This window comes from Calonectris borealis, chromosome 9 (assembly GCF_964195595.1).
Source record: "Calonectris borealis chromosome 9, bCalBor7.hap1.2, whole genome shotgun sequence".
Classification (NCBI taxonomy): domain Eukaryota; kingdom Metazoa; phylum Chordata; class Aves; order Procellariiformes; family Procellariidae; genus Calonectris; species Calonectris borealis.
Genome location: NC_134320.1, coordinates 23662147 through 23685605, shown reverse-complemented (window position 1 = coordinate 23685605; position 23459 = coordinate 23662147). Strand labels below are relative to the sequence as shown.

General features: G+C 43.7%; 1 protein-coding gene across 1 annotated transcript; it reads right to left on the bottom strand.

The window, feature by feature from the left end:
* Positions 1 to 1666: 1666 nt before the first annotated feature.
* Positions 1667 to 12274, bottom strand: TNFSF10 (TNF superfamily member 10). Its single transcript, XM_075157387.1, has 5 exons — positions 12149 to 12274; positions 8120 to 8272; positions 6527 to 6569; positions 5686 to 5805; positions 1667 to 4981 (listed from the first exon to the last, which is right to left on the bottom strand). Exons 1-5 carry the CDS (start codon positions 12272 to 12274, stop codon positions 4536 to 4538), a joined length of 888 nt encoding a protein of 295 aa, XP_075013488.1. The 3' UTR covers positions 1667 to 4535.
* Between the last annotated feature and the right edge of the window lie 11185 nt (positions 12275 to 23459).

The window sequence follows — 23459 nt, the reverse complement described above, 5'->3', positions numbered from 1 at the left end:
CTTCCATGTAACTCTCCATGAAAAAAAAACCCCAACCTGTGAAAATTGGATCAGACCCAACGATATCCTAATCTATCTTCCATTTCTGCTACTGAATGGCACAAGGTGCCTTGGAGGGATGAATGAGATCTTGTCTCAGTGTGCTTATTTATGTTATATTGATCATTACATTCAGCCTTTTCTTAGACGCTAATATTTAGATGTAATCTGAAAACTAAAATTATGAATCTCAAAAGCCCAGTGTTTGAATCAGGCTTTTTACCTCTTTGCATGGAGTACAACAAAAGCATCCCTGATCCTGCTTGGGCAGTGAATACTGCTGCAATACAAACAATAATAATGACATTTACTAAGGCAAAGAGAGGCAAAAAATAGAAGCCCGTTTCTATGAAGTAATGAAAGGTACAATAAAAGCCAGTTAGCTGGCATGTCCTCTTTCCCATGGAAACACCAGAAAAGAGAGAACCCTCTGCTGAAATAAATGCAGTCGCTATGAAAAGAATAATTTCTCTTTAAAACCTGTGGGCGTCCCTGCAATCTGGGGCTGCGGTCGCGGGGGCTGCTCCTCCCCAGTGATGGCATACTGGTTCCAGTGGGGCTCGGTGTGGATGGGGAGAGCCGCACACACAGACATACTTGTCTGATTACCGAGGCTTGAGGCATGCCCATCCCTTCCAAATAAAGCCTAACACAAACACTGGGCTAAATGTATTTAGATTATGAGTCCATTAGGGAGGCAAGAATCTTTTTGTTAATCACATAGATGTGCAGTGCGTAAAACAGTGATGTGGGGGTCTGCCAGAGCCCAGTAGAGTGAGAATAAGATCATACTGGGAACTGCTAAGAGAAGGCGATGTCAAAAGGAGACACGCAGAGGTGAAACAGCCCTTGGGGCTGGCTAAGGTGGGGGCAATGTTCCTGGGGGTTTGTCCCGCAGGAGCAACCGCTTTCCCTGCTGTGGCACGTTGCTGCTCCAGCCGTAGCCCTTCCCTGCACACGCAGGACGAAAGCACCCCCTCTCCCATCTCAGGGCTGGGGCTCAGGTTAGATGGTGCCTTCATGTCTTGTTGAGTTTCCAGGGTTCGCTCGGGTTTTGTACCCTTTATTGGTTGGGGCAAATTTTAGAAGTGGAGCGGATAGACCAAACAATATCCTGTGTTTGCTTTTGGGGCAGGGAGTGCATTTGTTTTCAACATTAGGGGATCTCCAGTCTACTGCTGCTTTACAACATCCATGTAAACGGTCCTTGTCCCTCCGAATTCAATATATCTTCTACTGTAGTTTGGTAATGGGTAAGGATCAAATGTTTTCCTACTGAACAGATTTCCCAGTGCTTAAATAATTGCCAAAGCCCAGAAACATGAGAAGAACCTCAAGGGAAGTACTCAGCATTTTGTAGTCTCTGGTCACGAGATCATTTTCAGTGATTTCTTCAGTGTACTGCTTCCAGATGCTGTTCACCAACTAGGGTCTGGAAGCCAGTTATATGGCATTACACAATATGGCATTGCTCAATGGTTTGCATTATGTCCTTTGCATTGCAACCCCTTGTGGCATTTAATGGATTATAACTGATACCAACCAATGTCAGAGAAATTATTTCAAACAGGGTTGTTTTTATGGAAGCCGTAGGATGACACCAATAATCACTGCAAGACTAAATAACTATTTACTAAAAATGTTTTATATAAAATGCATGTAGAAAATTTACAATATTTACACGTCACTGCAACCTACATCCACAAATAAAAATTTGCTACATTCGCCATTCAACATAAAGTGAGATGAAAAGTATGATTCAGGGTGCAAATGTACAAACTGAAGTTGCTCTATCTTTCCATTCATCTTCAGATGTGTGCTGTCTGATATTGCTTGATAATCTCCCCCCAAGATAATATCTGGCAAGCATGCCTTTGGATTATTCAGAAATAAAATATGATTATTTCGTGTGATCCCTGTTGCGATATGCTCTGCATGCAGAGGTCAAGAATATGTACACTTAGATAAAAAAGGAAGGTAATGCCAGGGAGCATTCCCCAGGCGACAGCGGGCATGGTGTTATATATTAAGAGTTGAGGAGAGAACATGGAGCAAGAAAATCTGTGTGTGATAGACAGTTTGTCTTAGCATCAGCTGCAACTTTGTGGAGTCCCCCACGGTTTCCTTCCAGTCCTTTCTGGCAGCCATGACTCCTACGTTACACAAATCTGTTCTTAGCCATAAGGAGGGTTTCTGACTCTAAGCTGCCATCAGTAAATCCAAACTACTTTTTCACAGTTCAGATAAATTTTCTTTCAAATGAGCTCCTAAAATAACATTTCTAAAAAAAAAAAAAACCACCAAACTTTTTAATATAATAAATTGCTAAAAAAACCCTCAAACCTGATAACATGGGTCAATCCTGCACTGAGATCAAAAGAGAGAACTTACAAAAGTCATTTCTCCAATATAGCAGACATCCAGATATGTAGGGAATGGCTTTGTTCTCCCTAGCCTTTTCTGGCAGGCAGAAGCGTTCTGAATTAAATTCTGAAATCAGAAAGAAAACTGTAGAAATATTTTCTGTTCTCTGTTGAAACAGATGAATGAGGCAAACCAAAGTGTTCCAGTAAATGACGAAGAATTTCACATATTTGATTACCACTGAAAACAGTATATGTGACGCTATGTTAAAACAGCAGACGAAAGTTAAAAATCATCATTTTAGGCTTATGGCAGTGTATTTCTTTGCCCTAACCTGACAAAAGGAGGGTATTCCTGAAATTCTTCTCTTGCGGCTCAAACACAGGTATTTAAGTAACTGCTTTTCTGAATGACAAAATAAATGCAGGGGCTTGTGTCTATTCATTTCCTCTTGTTGACGAAGTAGTAAGATGAATGATGCAGGTTTACTCACGAGGCCCATATGCAAGGGCTGTACAGTGATTTAATTGCCAGAATGTGGAGGTGAATACGAGGGTTCCCACGGCAACCTTAGTGTATTAAAAAAATAGACAAGCAGATTTTCTCCCGGCATCATTCTGTTGACGTAAAGTAACATTTGCAGAACAACTGTCTTCCTTTCCCTCCAATTTTTTTCACTTTCACCTTCTTTTCCCCACTGTTTTCTCTGAACCTGGGCAAAATGCATTCATGGTGCAAACTGCTATCGCTCCACTGACAATGCTGCGGACTTGCTGATTTATGCTGCCTGACTTTTGCTGTGGATCTAGCCCACACAGCTTACACTTGCAAATCTTTTTTTAACTTTGTCTTTTTTTTAATATAAAATAGTCCCACTCATAGAGTTAAAAAATATAGTGGCCAGTTTTTTAAAAAAATTATGGTTTAAAAAAAAGTTATGAAAATTTTCCACCCATTCCTAAAAATAAAAAAAAAAAATAAAAATCAAAAGAACATTACCCAAATTGCAGCTCCTCTTTAAGTACAGATAGTTGTGTATGTCTTCCTTAAAACATTAGTCATCGGGGTGTGTTATTCTGCATTACATCCTACCAAATACAGGCCAGTACAAATAAACATTGAAGAACCATTTCATGCTTAATTTGTGGCAAATGTCTAACAGAATTCGGTGTTTACAGAAAACCACCTTTTTTCTGGATCAAGTACTTGCTGTCAACAAGTGTAAAACAGCAACTACATTACTGAACCTATTGGAAGCCTGGTGAAACCTTTGCAGCACAGCAATTAAGTAAATAGGCACTATCATGTGCTGATCAAAATACTGATTGATTTCAAAACCTCTTCTGTGCCATTTCAGCAGCTGTTTTTGTGTACAATATCCTGATTAAGACAGACTAATGTGTTTACTCAAGCCATGATACTGAAAAACGCTTAAGCACATATTTAATTTCAAGCATGTAAATACCCTGGTTTAGTCAGACTGTTTGTGTGCTTAAAATTAATTAGGTGCTTAAGTGCTTTGTTAGATGAGATGAAGACGTGCAGTTTGAGTTTCTGACGGCCTTTCACTTTTGTAAAACTCAGATTCAAACAAAAACTTCCAGAGTAATTCCATGGGCATCCGGGAAGCAGTACTTGCAAAGGCTCCTTACAGGAGCCGAGATATTAAAGACGGGGTCCCAATGGAGACCACGAATAAAATTTGATATCCAGTCTCACCCCAAGTAACCAGACCCGGAGCATCCTCCGTCCCACCTGCGGTGGCTGAGCTGGTGTGGAGCCGCTCTGCGGAGGCGGTGGCGAGCGCTTACCTGCCTGGGCTTCTGGCCGAAGGTGTCACCTGTGGCGTGTGAAATCCTCGCACGTCCCCAGCCTGGCTGGGCAGCGAGCCGTGGTGCCCGTGCCTGCACAAAGCATCGCCATCCGCAGCTGCAGCCAGCTGCTGCTGCTGCTCCTTCCCGGCTGGTGGGAGAGTATTCGGCACGGTCGGACCTCGCGCTGAGTGAGCTGAGAAAGGGGAGTCTGGTATTGTTGGTATTGCTACAGTGTTTGCTTATTATCCCCTATTTTAAAGAATTTTAAGCTGATCCCGACTATGAAAACTATCTCCTTTGGCGCATGATTTTCATCTTTTAACTGATCATAAAGGCTCCAAAAAAACTTGCTTCTTTGTCCATGTCAACTATGTCACCATTACTGACAGAGACAAAAATCCTGTCCTCTCTTTTCAGCTGAAACACACCACCTTGGTAGATGGAGTAAAGTCCATATTCTGCCTTTTTAGACCAGCAGCTTGTTCTTGCGCTTTTCATGAGCAAAATGGGCTCTGGGTAATTAGTCAGTTTGTAAACATATTGGACAAGCTGTTTGGGGTTCCTGATTTGTGCCAACAAATCTGAATCCTCGTTCTCGTTTTCACGGAAACGAAAGTAAGTTTGTGAGTAGATGTAATAAAACCCGGTTTGGGGTATCACTAACTCGCCGTTTCTCAGCTCCACGTTGTACAGGAAAGAGTGGCCTTTCCTTGACGATTCCCAGTTGTTTATTTTTTGTCCGTGCCCTCTTCTGGGCGAGGAATCTACTTGAGAAAAAAGAGAGAAAATGTTAAATTAAAAGCCAGATGGTGAAGCCAGGTGTCTGCTAGGCGGGTTTTTAACAACGCAGTAAGGAAACCTGCTCTTCCCAGCGGATCATTAGGTCCATTATCAAAACAGTTTGAAGGTTCAGAAGTAAGCTGGTTAGCTCTATGTGGGAATTCATGTGAACTACTTTTATTTTTAATTCTTGTGCTCCCAAATAAGAGGAAAATCACCATGTTGTTACTGAGTAACAAAGTTAAAATATCCGTTTGTGTCTGATGCCCTCCAAAGCCGTAGAAACCTTACCAAGCCTTTCATTAATATGGCCTGAATGTCAAGTCTCTCCTCTCTCTGTCTCGCATTTCTAATAGGTCTGTCACCATAGCAGCTGGGACTCACACAACTAACAGAAGGAAATTAAAGGAAAGAGGAAAACTTAACGTTAGGAAGAAGGATATTTATTTTTCTTCCCCCCATGAAGGTTCCAGAAGAAAAGTTAGTGAGGTACCCAGAGGGAGTGGGCTTTCTCCCTGTTCTACAAGAATTAGCGGAAAAAAACATTGTCTGGGACAAGAAGACATTTTTATGATTTGCTTCTTACTGTTAACTCAATGTGAGTATTAAAAAGTGGATGTAAGCACCAGGCTCGTGATGAAAGAGTAAGTTCTGTGATCTTTAACTGTTTTTAAAGGTTTTTCCTTACTGCGTGGGGACAGGGAATTCTTCCTATTGCTGTTGCCCGTTAGATGCGCCGCGATCCTGTTGACGGGACCGCGTGGTGGCTGCTGCTCCTCGGTGTGCGGCAGCGTCAGGGCACTTTCAGCTACGGAAAGACCAGAAAAGGAACCTCATGTTAGAAGCAAGAATGTTCAAAAGTACGTCTGTCCCATTTGGCCTGATTTTAAGGAATAGGTATGTCATTTTTTTAATTGACTAAATCATAGACTGAATGCTGTATGTTGGCTAACAAGGCTCAAATTTCTTTTTCGCTCTTGCTCTCCTTGAAATGTCTTTATATGCCTCTTTGTTCTCCTTTTTCACCTCCCCCATCCCAAAATTACCAATAGACAACTTAAAATAACCCACAGTACCAAATTTTCACATTCATCGTCAGTATCTTTTATGGTTAAGTATTCATAATCTTTACTCCGAGTTTCCACTTGGAGGTTGCAATGCTTTCGCTCAACGTGTTCAGAGCTGTATGAGCTTCAGCACAGCTATCCTTCACTGATCTATGCCTGCAGCAGTTCAGTGTTGCTTGTTCCCAGGAGAGCAGACTGTTTAAACGTCCCCGTAATACTGTGGGACTGAGGTCTAGAAGCCGAGTCCTCTGCATCCACCTTGGTTACCTTGCTCTAACTGCTTGACCATATTTCTGGCTCCTGAAAATTTGCCTTCTAGTAATAAGTAATCATTTTTCAATGACTTGCTGCCAGTACAAGATCTTAGTCAGTGTCTTCTGCACTTTTAAAAAATTGAGTCAGTACACATCAGGTGCCGCTAGCAGCTCCTTTTTGCCACAGATAATAAAATTATTATAATACCGTTGACTGCAGACATGTTTTCCTCGTAGCTTCTCGACATCATCTGCCAACAAACACAGAGAAAATGAATTAGTTTGTCAGCAGAAACTGATAGGTGCAGGAAAAAGACACTCCTTTCTCAAACTCCTGAATAAAGGGTATTCTGGATTTGATCAACAAGCAAATCAAAAAAAGCCTATTAATTTGTTGTAAAAAAGTATTTCTACATTTACATCTTTTATGTAACGAAATACACGGGAAAACATTTTCAAGAGAGCTCAGCCATCTGGGCTCTAAGTCTATTGGAAAACGTGACCCTCCTGCTCTTTTTAACTAAGAAGAGATAGAGTGTACAAGCATCAGCTTTCGCTCGCAGAACGCCTGGCAGTGTGCACTTCTGTGGGGTCTTGGCTCTGGGAAATTAAATTTCATTTATTTTTATACTTCTACCTATCTATCTATCTAAGCTCTTAAGCCAGCATATCTTACTTTGTGCATTCCCCTTCTTTATAACCGTTTGCTGACTGCTGAAATGAACGGTGGTGCAGCTGCAGCAATCTGATGGTTTGAGATGAGTTAGTCACCTGGGTGACTAACAGGGGCCCTGTATTGCCCCTCACTGATGGGTTCTGCCCTGCCACCTTTCTATCTATCTATCTATCCATCCATCTATCTTTTATTATTATCATCATCATCATCATCATCACCACCATCACCATTATCATTTATTATTATTTCTGGCACCCAGGCTATCTTTTTTAAGCAATCAGGGAGCTAGTAGGTATATTAGATGTGTAAATGCCCACTAAATAAAACAATGTTTTCTTTATGCAGAAGTTCAGGGACTTCACGGGCAGAACTTCCACCAAAGGAGCAGAAATCTCTGAATACAAATAGAGGATCTATTTTGGGCTGCAAGATTTGCCAGGTAAGTTTCAGCCGGAAGTGAATTTTTATGGATGAGCTTTTCTATGATGTGCTGGAGATGGGGTTTTGAAAACCCTTTCAGAAGATTTTAGCCTTTCTGATTTTTCAGCCAGGCTTATTTTCTTTTCTGTAGCCAAAATTTCATGTATTGTAAGTCATGCAGGAGATGGTGTTCTCTGAATGCTGAGCTGGGAAGGTGCTGTGCCCGATGCCGTGTGCTTGCTCACTCTTTCCCCCCCTAATACATCACACAGCTCGTGCCTAGACCGTTCCTCAGGCACCTTTTTACCTCTCCCCGTGCTACATTTCATCTCATTTTCTCACGCCGGTCTCCCTGTGTTTCCAAAGAGGGGGTGACACCTCTGCTAGCACTCAGGTCTGTATGGTCAGGTAGAAAACAAGCTTGAGTCAAGCACTTCTACCCTGAGGTATTTCAGATAAGCCAACTTATCACTGAAATTAGCTTAGTAAAAACTGATTGTCTTTGCTTTATTATTTCCTGAATCTAGCGAAGCCACTGTCAGGATTTATTTTGGCTTCAGTGTAAGCACTCTGCAGCTGAAGCTGTGGCTTGACTATTGCTTTGCAATAAAACAATCCGAGGGCCCCCATTTATTCTGCTATTAAGATTCTTTGAATAGTAATATCACCAAGCGCTGCTGTTTCAGCGTGTCGGTTCCCAAATACCTTTTTAATTAACTTTCCCAGGTGCCACTTTACTTGCCAGCAGGGATCAGCCGCTCTGTCTTCGCTTTCAATTAGATCCAAGTTTTGGATGAAATTTCCGATTTCCTCCCCGGTGAGACAAGCAATGCCGCTCTTGGAGTACGTGTCCCGGAGCTGCAGCAGAAGAGAAAGCCAGGATTTCTCACCTGTGATGTGCTCGCAGATGTTCAGCTGTGGTATGTCACGAAGTTCGCTATGCTTAGGAACATGCTTTCTTTTCTTTAAAACATTTGCCAGTATGGTGCAAGTTATGACTATATAGACAGCACGAGTAATTCATCCTGATTTTACATATTTATTTAACTATGATGGCATACCTAATATGCAAAAATATACTTACATTATCTCCATGGACATAAATTTGGTATCCAGCACTCGACTAAATCAGCTTTGTGAAAATTCAATACCCAAATCACTGATGTTGTGAATTCTTTAGTTTCTCTAGTTCTGCATTAAAAACGTTTCTTTTCCACAAGGGACTTTTCCTCACAAATTATTGAGGATGAAATCAAATACCAGATCTTAAAAGTATTTTCCCTTCTGTCTTTTCAGCCAATGCCACTTAAAATCCAGGCTTTTGCCGATATATATATCTGTACCATGTTCTCCTCATATCCAGTTTGGGGTCGCTCTGTAACTGTATTTGACCTAATACTCCAGAACAAAGTCCAGACAACAGAAATTACATTTGGGTCCAAATAAAATTATAATGCTGAATGCTCGTGACATGGGCCTATGTCTATACCCTCTAGCCATGGAGAAAACACGCTTTCTTCTGATAAAGAGAAATTAGTTTGAAGAGAGGCAAAACTCCTGTTGGCTCCCAGGGAATCTGACTGGGAGAGTTTATATCGTAGCAGAAAGCTCTTCCCAAGCCCCGCTGCATCCGCAGGGCGAGGCGAGACACACAACTCCAGCTGGCGCTGTTGTTTAATGTAAGAGCACATAACCTGCTGCCAGTCAATGCCAGCGGAGATCAGCTCCTGTTTGCTTTGAACTCGGTTGCTGCTGCATCAGCATTACAGACTGGTAAGGCTTTTTGCGCCAGCAAAGTCCTAGAGGAACTTGGAAGAAACAGCAACCAGCAATAAACATGCAAAGCATTCAGAGGACTTCTTGTAACATCTAAATGTCACTCTTCTTATGTTAAAGAAGTTTGGCTTGCTAAACAGACACATTTACTCTACAAGTACCAGTTTCAGCTGTCCTTGAGACTTGGGGTATTGAAAGCAACAAATGGAGTCACCTCCTCCTTCACACTCCATGCTTTTCCTGCCTGTTAGAAAACAAAGGCGTTTAGGAGGAGATTTCATGCTCCAGGAGGATTAGGAGAATTCACCCATACTACCCTGCAAGTTCTACTGGGTTGAACAGCACCTTCAGTTTGCAGCAGCAACTATTGAGCTTCATCTAATATTTGAAATGATTCTGTACTTCGTAGGCATCAAAACGAAATGGGGCCACAACTATGAGTGTTTGTGAAGGTTTCTGTGTCCTTGCTGAGAAGTACAGTGATATTCTTAATTCAGGTTTCTTGTTTCAAGAACTCACTTAAAGTGATTACAATTATGTGCTTATAAAGGTAAAAACGCGCTTAAAACTAAGGGCTCTGACAGATTTAACTATACCAGCTTCTATAACAAAGTAGTTTGATGAGTTTTAAAAAAAATATGTGAGCAGATGAGATATTAGTTTATTCTCTTAGCAGACCTGCTACGGCTCACCTCTGAGCTTTGCCCTCCAATCTGGAAGCAAACAGTCCTGCGCTTCTGCCTTTTCCTTACCTGGCATACTTTTCCCCCAAACAGCTTTACTATCCTGGCATTGGAACAGTATTTTGCATGCATTTTGAAATCCTCAGGGAATGCAACCTTGTATCAGCACCGTATGGTACTGACGGATTGGTATTTCTGTTTTATGGGTAGAGAAAGCAAGGCATTGGGGTGTTGCAAGACTTACTCAAATGAGGTTTATCTGTAGCACTGAAGTTTTTGAGGACAGAATCCTGCAGGAACGCTATCTTCTAAAGCTTCTCTCCTATTCTAGGAGTAGTGCGTGGACTATGTTTTCAAAACAGAAGGAAGTCTGAGGATATTTTCCTTGCAGCCCTGTATCCTGAAGCATAATGAACTTTATTGTGCTCGTGTCTCAGCACTTCCTCCCATAGCAAAACTGTTAAACAAATGGTTGTATTCGTATTCCTATTCAGATTACTACAGCTGTAGAGAAAAAAAACTGCTAGTTATACATTATTCTTTTTGTAAAGATAAAAGTATCTGCAGCCTGTGCAGCCACAGTAATTTGGTGAAGGTGTAGAAATGCAGATATTGTGAACAACAAAGGGAAGAAAAATGGGCAGACAAAAATCACAGTTTATTTTTTGAGATTTATTCCACATGCACCATGTGGATGTGGGGTAGCAGACTGTGTTTCTAGATAAGCTTTTCCTTGTTTATTGTGCACCAGATGGCACATGAAAGAATATGTGCTTAAGGTACCCCCTCCAGAGCCAGCAACCTTACTTTGTAGCGCAGCAGAACTTCAGTGTGGGCAGATTTAGCTTTTCACACCAAATGCAGGCTTGTTATTCTTCAGAAACAGTGAGTTGTATTTTGGGCAAGTATCACTAGATGTACACAAATATGTGTACATATTTGAATATAGGGAAGGGAAAGATAAATGTGGTTACTAATTACTTAGATTCGCAAGCTTGTTAGCAAAGGACTCTGAACCATATGCATTAAGAGACGAGAATGCATTTATATATTTTTCTTCATTATCAGTATTATGTAACCTGATTTCATAAAATCAACACATCTCTGTGACTCACCCATTTCACCAAACATGGGACAGCCACAGCTATTAACTTAGCAGGAAAATCTGTTTTATACATTTCCAAAATATGAGCATTGGCTTATATTGTAGAATGCTGTATACCCTTCAACGTTTGCTTCAGAGAGGACTTTGACATCTCAGAAGACTCCGCCTATTAAATTTGATGTGGAATAAATGCACAGGTAACACAACATTTTACATTTATGCAATACTTTCTGAAGTTGTATAACTATAGTACGCTTACCTGCGGTTAGGTTTACCTTAGTGCCAGGGAGAACAACTGGTACAACTGTACAGCAGGATAATAAATTTTGGGCAAGACACTCAGGGAAACCCTGAGTACTAGGGGGTCAATGAAAAGGAGGACCACACACATAAAGGCTCGTGGGACTATAAAATAAATGTAATTTCCTTGGAATGCAAATGATCTTTTGCAGGAAGAGGAAAGAGTTAAGCAGCAGCTAGCAGGCTTGAAGGGTGGCTGCAAAGGAGACCAAAGCATCTAGACTATACAATGGGTATTTTACAAGTCATTCTGAGGAATTCAGTGGTGTTTGCTGTCTGGGTGAAGTTCCTTTGGGATTAGTCACTGTCTTAAAACTATGTATTTTGCTAGAGGAGGCATTTAAAAGGCACCTCAGCTTCTCCCAGTCTTTTTTCCCTCTTGTCTCTATGACTCTCCAGTTGACAGAGGCTGCTGTGGCAGTCCTCCGAGCGCTACTAACGTTCCTGCAGCGCTGATGGGGCACGGCAATGTGATGAGATAGCAGGCTTGGCGCTCTAATGAAAAGCACATTTGCTACTTCTCTGCAAAAAAAGTGTAACTTCTTTTAAAAAAAAAAAAAGGCAAAAACTTTTTAATTGTTCTTGCCTTGAACTCCGCCCCCTGCGTGCATACCCACGGCCCAAGGAAAGCTTAGACAAAGGCGCAGGCACAGGCACGGCGCAGCTCTTTGTCTGGGGAGCGCAGGGGATGGCTCTGCTCTCCTGCTAAACAAACACTTCGAAGCTGCCTGCAGCTCCGCTCCCATCGCCCACAGCGCAGCGCAAACCTGCAGCCGGCTTCTGCACGGAGCGAGGACAAACGCCGCCAAAAAAAAAAGGGGGGAGAGAAAGGGAGAGAGCGGGGTCCCCCCGCTGCCTGCCCCCACCAACCTGTTTGAGCTCGTTGGTGAAGTAGAGGAAGGTGACGGCCACGCAGACGGACTGCAGGAGCACGGCGACGACGAGCACGGCCCCGCAGGTCTGCCCGGCGCTGGGACCGGCCGCGGGCAGCATCATGGCCGGGCAGGGCTCGCCCGAGGCAGCGCTCCGCTCCTCGCTCGGGAGGCTTTTCCCTCCGGGGGAGGAGCGGGCCGGGCCGAGCCGGGCTGGGGGCTCACCCGCCGCTGTCCCGCGGCGAAGTGCGGCCCCGGGCAGCCCGCCCGCCGCACACCCCGCCCCGGCTGCCCGCCTCCCCGGCAGCCCCAGCCCCGCGGCGGCGAGCGGAGCGGGCGGACCCCGCCTGCCCCCGCCCCGGCCCGTCCCCTCCCGGCCCGCCGAGCCGGGCGGCTACGGGGGGTGGTGCGCGTCCTGCCGGGGCGCCTCCCGCTCCTGCCCGCCCCCCTGAAGGTGGGGGTCGTGTCTCAGCCGTCCCGTCGCAGAGCTCCTCTGAGCAACCCTTCTGAGCCATCTCCGCTGGGGAAGGGTGGAAATAGGAATTTTTTAGAGATTAAGGCTCTGGTTAAGAATACGGGGAGGCCCGGGGTTCCCTGACTCCACGCTGTGTTATCCTTCTCTGTAGCTTCTGCCGTAGAGCTGGTGCATCGCAGAAAGGCGCCGATAACCCATACCTGTGCCATCAGCTCCAGTCCAGTGCCGCCATTGCAACCTCTCAGGCGGCACTGCTGCTCCCCCCGGTCACGACATGCTTAATGTCACGGTACATGAACGCCAGGTACATTCTGGGCTTCCTTTATCTGAAGTCACTTTTGGGTTTGTTTGGTTGGTTGGTTGGTTTTCAAACCTCTAAGACTCCTTCTTGCAAACTTTTCCCGAAACTGTTGAGCCCAGACAGAAGTTTTCCAAAGGCACGTGCATGATTTAGGATGTGCCCATTGACTTTCACTGTGGTTTTGATACCTTCACCTCACACAGACTGTGGATTATTAAGCAACTTCATAATTATCTGCAGATGCTTTAAAATCAGCAGAGGTAGCACCGGTATGGTCTGCTGGGGACTTGAGTTAGTTCACCTTCACGCTGTTGCTGCGGGGCAGTATGACATTTGGATGCCCAACAGCCATAACCTGAGTGCTAGGTGGCAGTTCTGAGTAAAACCACTGGGCAAAACTAAAACAAACGTCTCTTCATCTCTCCTGACTATCAAGAAGATCTTTAGAAGATGTAACTGCATTGTATTGAACCATTTACAGTGAAATTAATTGTTTTTTCTTCCATCATAGTGTAGCAAAATGATCCCCTGTTTAACGTGGCAGCAGGCAGTTTATTTGTCTGGCTCTTTGTAGCATTCAATCTGTGTGCCAAAACAGTTCAAATCTGTGTAATTCCAACACATATGTCAGATGGGGAGGATTAACATTTTCTTGAAAGTGAGCTCATGATCTCCTCCTATGACTTCTCAGCAAAGTAAATGTGACATTTTGGGCTCCTTCTGCTTTGCAGCATCCCAGCCCCTTTCTGAGGGGGGCTAGTGGGACTCCCGTTCGCTTTTACTTAATGCGAAGTAGCTCTTTGCATCAGCTTCAGAACAGGAGTTTCTTACAGATTTTAGCACATGCACAAAAGAATCCTACTGTGTTTATCATGGTTCATAAATTCCTAAGAAAGAAATTTCATCTGAGGGCACCATGTGAAGAGCCAACGAAAAGGTGGTAAACTAACTTGGAGGAAGATTCCTGCCTGCTCAAGAGAGTTTGTGTGGATTTTCGTTACAAATGTTTAGGGAGGTCCTACCTCTTTTGCAGGAAGCAAACTTCTTTCAGTGTTTCCTTTCAAAGAGAATAGAAACAAAAGTGAAAGGAAGCCCAGGGCACTATGGAGCACTCTTGTTGTTGTTCGCATTTAGGAGTTGGTTTCTATTCTGTGTTTTTCCAACCTCTTCACAGATTTCTCCCCAACCTATGACTTGTAACAGAACTATTTTCGTGGGTAAACATACTAATTGATGAAAGATTTTTCAAGAGCCATGTACTCATCTTGTAGATGTCTACCAGGCATGGTCCATGTCCCCCTGACCCATCACCTGAAATCCTCCAAGGATATTCCTTATGTCTCTGATTTAATACTTTTCTAGTCAGTGCCAGTGTTATAAGGCAAAATTAATGAAGTGTGTTTTGAAAAGAACAATGAGGAAAACAAGGAAAAAAAACCACTCAAATGCGCCTCTTCCAAAAATGATCATGTCACATTTCATTCCGAAGTTTTCAGATCTTAAAATATCATTGTACAAGGATAAAATGTTTGTGGGTTTCCACACCGACATAGGATAATACGAGAGTGAAACTCCAACCATTTTCAACACTGAATACGCTTGAAAATCTTTGCTACTTTCAGTGCTTGCTTTTCTGCAGTCAATTTTTTTCTCTAATAGGTGTAAACTCATACTGAAAATAATCTGTTTCAAAGGTTCTGAGAGTGTAAAATTACTGTTTTGATGAAATTTTACCACAGTTAAACTGTGGGGTCATGACACCAGTGGGAAGGAATGTCGTTAGCACCCGTTTAAACAAAACAAACATCTGTTCATTTGTGTGGGGCTAGGCTGAAGCAGCTCCCCAGCAAAACCTCTGATTATTCATGGCTCCTTCATCCTATTAAAGCTTACTCGGTGAACCATTTAATTAGAGATAAATCTTAATCTGTCTTTTGGACGCAGGATCTGTGATACTTGGCATGTCACGGAAACACCTGGCACCGGACCTGCCGTACCTGAGAACACTTCTCCCCCAGCAGTGTGACCAGTAGGAATCTGTAATGGCTCTGAAAATGTGTAAAAATGAACGAAAGAGAAGAGCGTCTTGAAAAAGTCCTTACTTTTCTTTCCCCACTGATTGCAGTGATGGGGGCGATGAAGATGTTTTCAGAGGACAGAGGTTCAGACGTGTTTGTACGTATACTTCTCCCAGTGATGCAGATGGTTGTTATTACCACTGCTGTCACTCCCTGCCAGCCCCAGCGCAGCAGAGCTGTGCTCGTTTCCCAGGTCAGAGAAAGCAGAGTTGACTTTCTGGTACGTAGCAGTTCTCGACGTTGATTTCTCTGCCGAGCAGCAAAGGAGGTCGTGTTTTTCGTCACAGGTATCAAAGCAGGTAATTGTAGTGCTGTAGTTGCGGAGAGGGAGTTTAGCCATTCTGGAGAGGAGAGCAGCTTCATGGCTGTGCTCTCTGGCTGTAGTGTTCCACCTCCTTGGAGCATGGCTCAGATTGAGCTTTTTGTCACCAAAGATGCTGGGGCCACTTAAGTCTTCCTTCACAAGTTAACTCCTAACTTAGGTACCAGATTCCCACCAGAAGGCACCAGAATGCTTGTGGCGGTTTGGGCTTTGCCACTTCAGCTGTTGGTTCCTACCACGAAGCCGCTGAATACCTGGCTGTAAGAGCACAGGAAGAAATCGCTGTGTCTGCTCTCCTCCCCGAAGGGAAGGGGCAGTCTGCGCCCACCTTCGCAGCCACCGAACGCATGCGTGGGGCACTGCCACGCTCTGCTTCAGGGGCACAGGCCATGAACAACTTCATCCCATCAAGCCTCCCGATTAAGCACAAAAAGCACAGTTTGTGGCAGCCAGCGCAGAGTTAACCTCGCACAGTGGTCCTCCTTTTTGCACATGTGCCGGACAGATCACATCTTGGCTCTTGCGGTTTGTTCATTCCTTCGTGGTCCATGCGCCAGATTCAGACCTCATGTTTTACTGTCAGTTGCAAACCATTGCAAATTCATGAGTTAATCGTGATTTATACTGTCATGGGGCCAGAATGAGGATCTGTTTATCAGTGCAATGCCCTTTTTGCCTATGGTGTTACGCAAACAGCAATGGTCTAGCTGGCCCAAAATGCATCTATGAATTAATTTATTCAGACCTGACAGCTCTCTTTCAATGCCCCAAGCAGTGGATTTGATAAATAGAGCAGGGAACATATGTGCATACGCATGCCACGCTCATTTCCAATAATGCTGTAGCATTAGCACTCTAGATCTAACTTTGGATCTCTCATTTTCAGTTGACAAAATACTTAACCTTTTGCCTGTTAATGTACTGTATCTATTTTAAGCTTTTTCATTATGTCAGTTATATAGGGGTGCTTCCAACAGTGTAGTGTCCTTTATAAGCACTCTTCATCTTTAAGAGAATTAGTACTTCTTTAGCTTTCTACAAAATGTTTCTACTTAGAAAGCCAGTTCTTGAGTGCAACAGGAGCAGTGGCAGCAGTATGCTCCAGGTCTGTACACCTTCACAAGATCATTAACCATGGATTTGAGGTTTGTTGGCAGCATCTCTGGAAACTCAACTCTTGTGCTTTACGCTGTCCTGGGCAACCAACCTGGTTTATTAAGTTGCCGTGGCTTAAAAAGGAAAGAGCACCTTCCTGATGTTAAACTTCCCTGTGAGTTTTGGTAAAACTCCAGCCTTGGGCTGCAGTATTGTGCATGGTGCCTGCCCCTCTGACATTCACTGACTGAGCCACATGCCAGGGATTGTCACCACGCATGTCCCAGCAAAGAACCTAGACGTTACCTAGCGAATCAGTGCAATTAGTTTCACTGGGGTGCCTTGGTTCAAGATTCCTTGTCACGTTTTTTAATGTAAATAGTTTATATGTCACTGTTTTAATTATTATTTGTAGTGCTGCAACCCAGAATTTCAGTTCCCTGGGAAAGTCTCACATTTCAAAATTTCAGTTTGTCTTAGAGTGAAAGATTTTGGTTACAGGAAAGTTTCAAAAAACTTCATTTTGGAATAGTTGAAATGACTTTATCATTAGAATAACATATATATCCATTGTAAGGGCTATATGGCTATTCTTTCCTGTATGTCCCTCAAAATCACTAAGGTCGAAGCAACTTGTTTCAGCTGCAGATCCCAAGGCTGGATCTGGCCACGTGGCTATTACCTCATTACATGATCAGACTGTGTGAAGCACTAGGTGATGCTAAGGGCCCCTTGCTAAGGGAGCAAAGGGGATGTTTACAGCCACTTTTAAGTCTTTCTCTATATTATATTAACAAACTGACAATGTTGAATGTGCTGGTTTTGGCTGGAGTAGAGGTAATTTTCCTCACAGTAGCTAGTACGGGGCTGTGTTTTGGATTTGTGCTGGAAACAGTGTTGACAACACAGGGATGTTTTCATTCCTGCTGAGCAGGGCTTACACACAGTCAAGGCCTTTTCTGCTCCTCACCCCCCCCCACCAGCGAGGAGGCTGGGGGTGCACAAAGAGTTGGGAGGGGACACGGCTGGGACAGCTGACCCCAGCTGACCAAAGGGATATCCCATACCATATGATGTCACGCTCACATATAAAGCTGGGGGAAGAAGAAGGAAGGGGGGGATGTTCAGAGTGATGGCGTTTGTCTTCCCAAGTCACCGTTACGCGTGATGGAGCCCTGCTTTCCTGGAGATGGCTGAACACCTGCCTGCCGATGGGAAGCAGTGAATTCCTTGTTTTGCTTTGCTTGCGTGCACTGCTTTTGCTTTCCGTATTAAACTGTCTTTATCTCAACCCACGAGTTTTCTCACTTTTACCCTTCTGATTCTCTCCCCCATCCCACCGGGGGGAGTGAGCGAGCGGCTGCGTGGGGCTTGGTTGCCGGCTGGGTTAAACCACAACATTGAAATAGGTTCATTGCAGCCCCAGCTCCGGGGGAAGCTGGGAGGAAATCCATAACACACCTAGCTGCCTCTGCAACGTTTCAGAAAGAGGAAGAATTGTCCCTAGCACATAGCAAAGCCTTGCTAAGCAATCAGCTTAAGCCTTGAAGCATGAAATTTGATTATCTTTACCATAGGTGAGTGCTTTTAACCTCCACTGAAAATGGAGGACAAATATTTCTCTTTAGGGGGCCAGATATGTATGCAAAGAAATGACTTTTTTGGAAGCTTCTTCATGGTAAAGCAGCTGTCACATATCTGTCTGTCTTTGCCTGGGCTACAGTTTTCTCCTGGGTCAGATTAAAAGCAATACACAAAGCTGTAGGTAGAGAACTGAATGAGATTTCTGCTTCCTCGCTGAGGGAACCTGCCATTTGCCCTCCCCTGTGCTGTCGGCGTTGCGGCCGGGGCTCCCACTGGATGTGTTCTCCCACCTGGCAACAAAATGCTGTGGGTGCAGAGGAAACGGGGAGAAGCAGCTGGGGATGATTTTTAGTTACGTGAAACCCCTTCCCTGTTCCTGTAACTAGTAAAAAAGGGCATAATGGATTGGACTGTGTATTTGTATTATATTAATTGGATGGACTGTTTTCTCTCTTGTGATTGAAAAAACATGGAGTGAAGTTAAATTCTCAGCTCTGTCCAGCAGAATCTGTTTTCCTGCAGTCTTGGTTTGGCTTGGTCTACAACATATTTAGTCCATATTGAGTACGTGTGGATTTGTTTTTGTATTTATACCAGCACAGCCATCATGAGGATATACTAATGAAAGTGGGAAATAGGTTTGTTGTATTTGCATCTTCTCATCTCTGCAGCTACAGCAAGAGCATCATGTCAAATAAGGTGATACCCATTGCTGTGTGTACACTGTCTGGGTTTATTCACTCTATGTCCTACTGCTGTGGAGGTTTTGGGACTGCTTGGTGGTTGCTTTGTTCTGGGGAATGATTTTGGTAGCAGGTGAAGTGGACACTGCATATACTGGTCTCTATTCGCATTAGCCTCGACACAGACAGAGGGAAGTATTGTGGACTGCTCTGACCGTGCATGTGGATTTGGCTCCTGGATGATCGCTGAAGTGCTGCGTACTTCAGTCTAGATATTAATTATTTTAAGACACAAAGGCTTTTCTACCATTTCTTTTATGCCTATTGAAAGACTTCATGCCAGTAGTTAGAAAGATCCATCTGCTCAGTCTTTCATGCTGTGTGATTAGTATAAAAAATAGGCAATAACAGGAAGAGAATGTGGCCATGAATATTGCAGTTATTTAGCCCTGAGTGAAGGACATGGAGGACTTTCTGGGAGTGGGGTGTAGTGACTCACTCAGGAAACACTTTTAGATCCTTCAGTGTGGTGGTACCTGCACCATCGCAAATGTGCTTCTTTTCAGATTAACAGCTGTGAATTCAGGAGGGCTGCGAGAGCTCAGGGACTGCCCGGGTTAGTCAGGGCTAGACCAGGCTGTCCAGAGCATTAGAGGGAAACTTCAGAGGCTGGTGAGCAGGAAACACATAGCAGCGAAGTCAGTGCAAGACTGGCAGAACTTGAATTACTTGTGCAGTTTGCTGGGTTATCAATTAGTTGAAGCAAAGCTGAAAGGAAACACTGGCTTCGGTGAACATGCCAATGATATCATGGTGGTGACAAAAAATACACATGCTTTTATGTTATAGAAGGTATTGCATAAATGTCATGCAAACATTATAATGGAGTTTTGTGTATCTGGGTCTTTGGTGGCCGGTTTGTATTTTCAGTGACATGAGCAGCAAAGGCATTTTCCTTCTGTCCTGAAAAATGGGAGCAGAAGTTCCCCACAGCTACTGGCAACCAGTATTAAACCAGCTCTGTGGCCAGACTGCCACAGGGATGGAGCCTGAATTGCTCTGGCGGTGTTTACAGATGGCAATTTTTGCCAGGTGCAAGATGTTTTCTTGGGCTTGTACAGCACTGAAACTCAGTAAACAGAAAGGGCTTGAGGAAGAATAGAAAGCGAAGCTGTCTCCTGGGTCAATATGCGTTTTAGTTTCATCATTCCTACTCCAAAGTTGTGTAATATTTAACTGAAAAAACATTTATAACTATAACAATATTTAACTCAAAGTAAACTGCAGTGTACTTCACTGAGCTGTAGTATATTTACTCTTGGGGCTAAGTTTTTCACTTTTCCTTACTCAAATTTTTCAAGTTAAACTCAAGCTGACATCAATTTGCAAAACAAGAACTTGAGTGGCTGGGAATAAAAACCATATAACAAACACTTCCCTAGCCTCTTCAAAGCAGGATTTCCTTATTTACTTGGGAAGGAAGTTGGAAAAGATTCCTGACAATAAATAGCCAATGTAAAAAATCTTAAAGTGGAGAACATAGCATTTTTTAAAAAAATCAGTGGTTTAGAGCTGTGACAATGACAGTGGTTGCTATATGCAACCCAGTACCTCATTCTGAACAACCCACAGCACTTGTTTTTTCCCATTAATTTTTAGCTAGCACTGAGATGTGAGTTAATACAGGAGTAGTCCACCAAGCAAACCCTGGAGACTTTTTCATATCTCAGCAAGCAAAACGTTCCCAACTTGTGTATTCAACTTTGTTCAGTCATTACTCTTATTTGTCTGAACACAACAACAATATCAGCAAATCAACTACTACTCTGGCCAGACAGAGTTGTTAAGTAATTTATTAACTAGAAAGTTTTTTCAGGTAATGCAAATAAAGTCCATCTGAAAACAAAATGTAAGATGTCTACACTTAGAAGGAAAGCGGCTTCACAGAGGTGCTTTGAGTCCTATCAAAGTCCCATCCTCTATCCCAGGTTTCTCTCAGACCAGAGTGCACAAGATTCAGGAATCCCTGTAATTTCAGATGGTGCTTCCAAGTGGATTTTTAGGGTTGTTGGCTCTTTCTATAGCTGGCAATAGAAGCTCCTCAGCTGCTGTCCTCACCTTAGTGTAGGCACGATTTCTGAATTGGGGGAAAGAAGAGATGACCAGGTCATTCCACGGGAGGGAGAGGCGATGAGAGGTAACACATAGAGTATGTGTAAGGGTCTTGCGGTGGGTAGGGTCTGGAGGCTTTGCAAATCCCCACTGCCCCCATGTCTGCAGAGGAGCCAGGCAAGCCTTGTAACCCCTCGGACCCCCGTGCACTTGGTTGTTCTACCAAGGTTCCCTTTGCAGCCAGGGCAGCTGCAGTGCCCGGCCGTTCCTTCCCGTGCTGTGCTGGAGCTGGCCAGGACAACTGTCAGCGAGGCCACCACGCAAAGACAGATCAGAGAAGAAGGTAAAAAAGACTTTTTAAAGAGTTTGTGTTGATTCTGTGTGTTCTGGGAGCTGTTTCACAGCAGGGACACCAAACCGTGGCAGGGACACAGCTGAAAGCATGGCAAACTGCATAAGGGCAGCAAAGGATGGGAGGAAACACTTAAAACAGTTTTTCTGCCAAAGAAAATGTCCATATGATGACATCATCTTGATATAGTTGACCTTTTTGAAGGCCCAGCTCCTAGAGTTTATAAAGGTTCTTAGATGTCGTAAGGAAAAGAAAAAAAAAATTCAGATTTTACAGTGAAGGAGGAAAGATTGGAAATACAGCAACGGCATGTCCTGGAGGTTCAAATATAAACCCAGATATTAAAGGAATCCAGACTTGCCTGTAAAATGTTTCGCAATAGTAAAACCATTTCAAAACTTTTTACTGATGAGTGTTGAAAACTTATGTTGGCAGAATCAGTGCATGAGATTGCCATGGAGAAGGCTGTGGAGGATGTTTGTGTCCTTATTAAAGATACATGGACATACATACACAGATATGGAGAGGCGCAGCTTGAGGTCTACATTGCATGCCAATGCTATCTGACTGGGTAAAACGCTGCACTTCTTTAGTCTCCTCTTCTGGATAATTTTGGATTGTGACTATATACTGGTTAAGCTGGTTAAGGATTTGTTGGGTTTGGGATAAGAAAAAATTGGAAATGTTGCAACAGAATGCTTATGTGGAAAAATTAAATACAAGAGTAATTTCTTTATAACTAGGAAGAATTATCACCAAAAGGCATTTGAAAAATAATTGATGACTGCAATCAGCTGGTAAAATAGTTCTTTGGCACAGTTAGATTGTAAAACTACTTCCATGACTGACTTAATTAAAACAATTACCCAGGGGCTTGCCTTGGCTTAAAATAATATGTTCCTTTCTACGACTTTTGGAGGCAGCTGAACTTCATTTCCTTGGCTTCTATAAGGCTACAGTCCAGTAATATATTTGGGACAATTAGGTCCTTAATCACCTAGAGAAGAAATATCACTACGTAACAGCATACCTCTCAGCAGGGAGCCATTCCCAGCACAGAGAGTATTCTGGTGGCAGACAGTAGCACTGAAACGGAGTGGCCTCATGCAAAAGAGAGTGACTCAAGGGCTTAATTGTAAAAAGTGGACCTTAATGTTGCAGATGCGATTTTGTGAAAGAAAAACACCAGGGGAGGATGATATGGCATCTGATTACAGCAGAAATAACTGCTCCCTGTCAACCAGCTGCTGTTGGCGTCAGTGGTGGGGGCGGGATGTGATAGTCGGATAGGATACGATACCCATATATACATACACAGCACGAATGGTGAATGATGCTTAAGAGACATGCAGTGCGGCGTTAGATGTGTTCACCCCTTCTCAGAGTAAAAAGCCCCGCTTCGTGCTTGCTCCCTTCTTGCTCCTGGCCCCACGATCTTGCTCTTTACCTTGGATCAGCTCTGGTGCTCATCAGAGCCATTTCAGCTCATTAACCCACCAAAAAGCCAGAAAGTTATCTTCTGGGCTAGCCACGAAGGCCTGGCTCAGTGAAGAGCCCAGCAAGCCTGGGGCAGTGCAGGGAGAGGTGGGAGCCAGTGCCGGGGCGAGGAGCACCCTTCCCTGGCCATGAGATGGGCTCAGCTGCCCATCCAGCATCAGCCTTAGCTACTCCAGCATCTTTTTGTCAGTGCAGAGGTGCAACTGGGCTCATCTCCAGTCTATGGTTTCTCTTAAGTTGATACTTTTGAGAAAAAAAAGAAGACTCAGTGAACGGCTTTCTATTCACCCCTGTTACAAATTTTTATAGAGTATTTTCAGGCTGCTGAAACTCACCTGTCAAACAGATTAGTGGGAAAGATCTGCCTAATGCTTATCTGTTACGAAATATTCATTTTAAAAAAGAGCTACTATTTATGAGAAAGACAATACTCGCTTCCTCCAGAGGGATTTTTTGTTTTGTTTTGCTTTCATTTTCTTTGTTACCAGCAGTTTCTGGTTTAGCAGTGCCTTCTCTGTGAAGAAAGTTGTAAATGAAGCCTCAGTTGAATCTGCTTTCTGTTCCTGCAACCAGCTACGTCTTGAGGTGCCTCCCAGGCACGAGGACAGTATGTCCATGCCGTAGTGCCTTCAGAGAGGTCTCATCTAGGGCCAAGCGAGGGGTCGGTCAGACACAGCTTGAGAGACATCATCGACAGCTTCTCCGACATGGTGGTTTGACCATCCCAATGGCAATATTGGTTTACAGTTCCCAGCCCCTTTTCAACCAGGCTTGAAAGAAATCTTCCTCAGTTCCCAGGTCTGCTTTATG